The sequence below is a fragment of the Telopea speciosissima genome, chromosome 4 (assembly GCF_018873765.1).
Source record: "Telopea speciosissima isolate NSW1024214 ecotype Mountain lineage chromosome 4, Tspe_v1, whole genome shotgun sequence".
Lineage (NCBI taxonomy): Eukaryota > Viridiplantae > Streptophyta > Magnoliopsida > Proteales > Proteaceae > Telopea > Telopea speciosissima.
In genome coordinates, this window is record NC_057919.1 from 37,849,961 (window position 1) to 37,855,874 (window position 5,914).

At 41.0% G+C, this 5,914-nt stretch overlaps 1 protein-coding gene across 1 annotated transcript; it reads left to right on the forward strand.

Moving 5' to 3' along the window:
* The first annotated feature begins 226 nt into the window (after positions 1-226).
* On the forward strand, positions 227-559 carry LOC122659270 (putative invertase inhibitor). Its single transcript, XM_043854400.1, has one exon. The coding sequence runs from the start codon at positions 227-229 to the stop codon at positions 557-559; it is 333 nt and encodes a 110-aa protein (XP_043710335.1).
* Positions 560-5,914: the final 5,355 nt, after the last annotated feature.

A 5,914-nucleotide genomic window follows, 5' to 3' on the forward strand; every position in this document is an offset into this window, starting at 1 on the left:
ACAGAGTTGAAACAAACATGAGGCAATCCTTATCTTTCTTCTTCTCCTCCATCTTCTTCTTTTTTGTTATTCTATTTTTAGCCACTGTTGATGCCGATATCGTGAATGAAACATGTCAAAAATCAGCTCAGGATAGCAAGGCATTGCATTATGACTTTTGTGTGGCAGCTCTCAAAGAAGATCCTAGGAGCCACAGTACAGACTCCAAGGGCTAGGGATCATCTCAATGGAGTTAATCATTGAAAATGCAACAAAGATTGGTTCACGGATTAAGGAGCTCTGGACTGATAAAAAATATGGTCGAGATGCTAAGCATGTCTTACAAGTTTGTGACGAGGTTTACTCTAACGCAGTGGTTGATACAATACAAGCAATTGATGAATTCAAATCCAAGGATTACTTTGTAGCTAGTACTTTAGTGGATTCAGTGCAGACCGATGCAACGACTTGTGAAGATGAGTTCGAGGAGGCCGGCTTAAAATCACCTCTAACAATAGAGGACAATTATTTCTACCAATTAACTTCTATTGCAATTACTATTACTGAAATTGTCCTTTGAATATGCCTTCTTTGTTTGAACATTTGTTTCGATGTGACCTTTACTATGGACATGATTGTTATTTTTTCTATAAATAAAACTTAATCAAAAGTTATATTTATTTCTTTGAGTGATATATGATGAACAGTATGAAATGACTTGACCGCTAATCAGGTAATACCAAATCTTTCTTGTTATTATTGCTCATGTATCACGATGATTGATCTTTCTTGGAACTACCCTCAGGTCCAGTGGCGGCCTTATGATGAGGAGGAAATAACTGAGGATGGTGATAGGGATGAGTATACATGCGCTCTTGCACTCACTTAGAGGTGGATAGCATTTGATAATTGGAACGGTGTTGAGCTCTATTTGGGAGAGAGGGTCACTCTTCAATGGTTTACTGTTCAGTTGGTGCCCCAACCTCCTCTTTCTTTCATGCACACTGCCCTTCTGTCGCCTGACATCGATGAGCTGGGAGCTGGGATTCCTGCCACGTGGCTGACTTTGCCTGATCAGAATTACCAGAAATTCCTTTACCGGGAGACAGTCTGTGTCCCTCTGACTCAAGAGGGCCCTGTGGATTTCTTCCATACTTTTCTTCCCTTGATATTCCTTTTTTCTTCTTTTTTTTTTTCCTCTGTCTTCTTTCTTTGAAATCCTCTCTTCTATCTCTCTTTTTTTGTAGTATCTGGGCTGCCGCCTGATCCCAAGTGTGTATGGACTGGCCCTTCCTTCTGGTTGTAGTGCTAGTTTTCGTCTACCTCAGGGAAGGGGTCCTAGTTGGAACATTGCCGGCATGGGTGACCACGTTCCAGTGTATCGAGGATGGACCATGCCTTCTTTGATAGATGCCAATCTCCATACTGCTCTACCCATCTACAATGTCCCCGATCACAACTTAGGGCTCCCGCTTCCTTTTGACGGGGTATGTCACTTTCTTCTCACTTTTATTGGATCCCTTGGTCATGATATTAATTTTGATTTTTGTCACAACAGGTTGATGCTGAGCGCTATGTTGACATGTGTCGGATGCAAGCAAGTATGGACGATACTTTCAGAGTGAACGGGTCGTATTCGGCAACTTGCGGGTACTTCCTCATTATTTTTTAGAACTTGCTTTCTTAAAATGAACTTATGCCCTCCTTTTCTAGAGTGCCAATCTTGGAGACATGAGAGAAGCTCAAGACCTTTTTGAGGATCGCAGCCAGACCTATGCAGAGGAGATCAGACGATTTCAGAGACAAATGACGTCAGCGGGACTTAACCTTGGTCCGTTCGTATTACACCATGACAGTGATGAGAATGATGTTTTATCCTCCAAGGATGAGAATTAGACCTTCTTCTTCTTCTTTTTATGGTTATTATTATTACATTTTTTTGTTGTTTTATGGTTTAAAACAAGGATTACTAGGTGATGGTTTTTTAATTATGCTTTGGAAAATATTAGACACGTAAGACATTTACTCTTTCCTTTGCAATGCACAATTCCAAACACTTTCATTTAATTTTTTATCAGTACATGGATGGGAATGGTAAAGAAACAAGGAAAAAAGATGGAACCAGCACATAGTCCAATAACGTCACCCTCCAATTACATATTTCAGCTGGCAGTTGAACCTTTGCTTTTGATGTACTTGAAAATAATTACGTATGCACATTTCTATAATAATGATGAGACAGCGATTTCCTGCAACCTTATTCATATTTCATAGGAAAACTTGAAAATAACTACTACAAAGCAACTAAGTATTCTACTAGGGCAAAATGTAGGCTGACGGTTAGAGAGGCAGTCACTGATGGTATTTGCGCAGGTTTTTAGCATTCCGTACTTTGTCGATCCTTTTTCCTGGCGAAGTTCCTTGGTGACTCTATAAGGTCCTTCCCAATTGGGAGCAAGTTTACCTGTGTTAGAGGGCTGCGAGGCTTCTACCCTCCTTAGCACTAAGACCCCCGGTCAAAACCTCTTTTCTCGTACTTGTGAATTGTAATACTTTGCAGTCCTCTGATTATAGGCTGCCATCCTCAATCAAGCTTGATCTCAAACCTCAGCAATTAGATCTAGATTATCTCTTATTAGCTTATTGATTACTTTTCTCTTCATAATGCTGAACTCGGTAGGTTCTTAGTCCAATTCTACGGGGAATACAGCTTCTGCTCCATAGGTCAGCATGAATGGAGTTTTTCCTGTGGTTAACCTGGTTGTAGTTTGGTATGCCCATAGTATACTTTGAAGCTTTGCTTCCCATAATCCTTTGGCTTCTTCTAACTTCTTCTTGATGCCTTGGAGGAGTGTTCTATTTGTAACCTCTACCTGTTCGTTTTCCTGAAAATAGGCTACAGATGTGGTTCTATGATCATTATTTAATTCTTCACAAAGGGCTTTGAATTTTTTTTCCCATTATCTATGACAGTTATTCGCAAGACCCCATGCCTGAAAACTATTGAGTGTTTAAAGAATTCGTAACTTTCTCTTCAGTAATGAGTGTTAGGGATTTTGCCTCAACCTACTTTATGAAATAATCAATTACTATAATCACGAACTTTTTCCTTGAGCTGCTGGCGTGAAAGGTCCTAAGATGTCCATTCCCCTCCCCATAGCAAATGGGAGAGTGCTAGTTACCGGAACGAGAGTTGATGTTGGTTGCCTCTAGACTGGTGTGTAGAGCTGACACTTCTCACAATTTATGACATAATCCATGCATTCCTCATGCATCTTCGGCCAATAGTACCCCTGCCTGAGAATCTTGTAGGCTAATGCTTTTCCTCCAAGATGTTGTCCACAAATCCCTTCATGCACTCCCTGAAGTACGTAGCGCACCTCTGAGTCTCTTATGCACTTTAAATAAAGATAGATATACGACCTCCGGTATAGCTCCCCATCAATTATGAGGAACCTTGTTACCTTCATCCTTATCTTCCTAGCTTCTGCCGATTGCTCTGGGAGGATGCCTTCTTTTAGATAATCGATTATAGGATCTATCCAGCATGGATCTTCATCAACCTGGTGAACTTTCACCTCTTTTGCAATATTGGGTACTTGAAGCTCTTCTAAATAGATAGTGTGTCCCAGCTCTAAGTACTCTGAGGTCGCAAGTCGTGAAAGTGCATTTGCAGAAGCATTATCCATCATAGGGATGAGCTTTATCTGGAAACTCTAAAACTTTTGCCTTAGCTCCTGCACTTTCTTCAAATATTTGGCCATTTGCAGGACTTTTGCCTCGTACTCTCCTGTGACCTGCTTAACTATGAGCCGAGAGTCGCTATATACTAGGAGTTCGGACACCATAAGCGCTTTGACTAGATTTAATACTACAATTAAGGCTTCATATTCTGGCTCATTGTTTGACATCGGGAAGCGGAACCTCAAAGTATATTGTACAGTAAATCCTTTTGGACTTGTAAGGATCAAACTGGCACCACCTCCTCCAAAGTTTGAGGAGCCATTTACATGCAAGTTCCACAGGTTCCTAGTCTTTGATCTGTAACTTTCTTCTATAACATCTTCCGGTATTATTGACTCTACTACAAAATCAGCCAAGACCTGAGATTTTATGGCTGTTCGGGGAAGATAGCGAATGTCAAATTCACTTAACTCCACTGACCAGTTTACAAGATGAGCATAAGCATCTTGCTTTTACAATATCTTCTGAAAAGGTTGGTTGGTCAACACTTGTGTGATATGGGCTTGAAAATATGGTTTGAGCCTCTGGGCAGCGATCCCCAGGGTGTATGCAAACTTCTCAACAGTCTTATACTTTGTTTTGTCTTGCAAGAGTACCTTGCTAATGTAATAAATTGGATGTTGCACTCTAGCTTCTTCTCTTACTATCACAACACTAACAGCTATAGAGGATATGTCTAAATATAATTGGAGGTCATCTCCTACCTCTGGTTTGGACAACAGAGGTGGGGAGACAAGATAAGTCTTTAGCTCTTCAAAGGTCTTCTGGCTTTCCTCAGTCCATATAAAGTACTTAGCTCCTTTCAATTCCTTGAAGAAAGGGAGACATCTATCTCCAGATCGGGCTATGAAATGCTCTAAGGCTGCTATTCTGCTCGTCAATTCTTAACCTTCTTTCACCGTTCTTGGGGTTGCCATGTCCAGAATGGCTTTGATCTTTGAAGGATTAGCCTCAATACCCCTATTGGACACAATGAAACCTAAAAACTTTCCAGAAGTGACCCCGAAAACACACTTAGCCGAGTTTTAACTTCCTTCCTGAGGACCTGGAAAGTTTCCTCTAAATATTCTACATGCTTTTTGGTTTCCATGCTCTTAACTAGCATATCATCTACATAAACTTTCATATTCTTGCCATTTTGAGATTTGAAATTTTGTTAACTAACCTCTGATAAGTTGCTTCAGCGTTCTTCAATCTGAACGGCATCACCTTATAATAATACAGTCTCCTATAAGGAAAGCGATTTTGGGGACATCAGGCTCGTACATCTTAATCTAGTTGTAACCAGAGTAGGCATCCATGAAGCTCAGCATGTTATAACTTGCTGTTACATCAATGAGTTGGTCAATCCTGGGCAGAGGATAAGTATCTTTTGGGCATGCCTTGTTAAGGTCGGTGAAGTCCATGCACAACCGCCATTTTTCATTAGGCTTGGGACCCATGACGACGTTCACCAACTATTCTGGATCCTTAATTTCCTTGATAAATCCAACCTACAACAACGTATCGACCTCTTCTTTGATCTTCAATTCTCTTTTAGGGGCAAAATTCCTCTATTTTTGGTGGACAAGTTTTCTGGCGGGATCTATATTCAGCTTATGCTCTATAACTCCATGACCTATCCCGCACATATCTGTTGCTGACCATGCAAAGAAATCAGAATTATCTTCAAGGAAATGGATCAGAACTTCTCTTTCTTTCCCTTCTAACCGGCTTCCAATTTCATAGTCCAATTTAAGTCTCCCTATAATCCTATTATCGTAAGGCCTACTGCAGGTTCTCCCCTATGAAGGGCGCTTTATTCTCTTAGATCCTCTATCTGTATTGGTAGAGCTTCAGCCGAGCTACTGGTTCCTCGTGTTGAGGTCGTGCAACACTACCGAGCAGCCCGTTGGTCACCTCTACACTCCCCTATTCCATCAAATGTAGGGAACTTCATCTTCAAGTGTGGTGTGGAAACCACAGCCTTTAATGCATTTAAACCAGTCCTTCCCAGTATGGCGTTATATGCATTGGCAACCTTCACAACCATGAATGTAGTCATCATAGTGGAATGGTTAGGCTTGATCCCCACAATAATGGGCAACTCGATGGAGCTTTCAATGCGGATTGGTGCACCAGTGAAGCTGTATAGGGGTGAGATTATGGGCTTAAGCTTCTCTATCCCCAAATTCATTTTCTCAAATGTGTG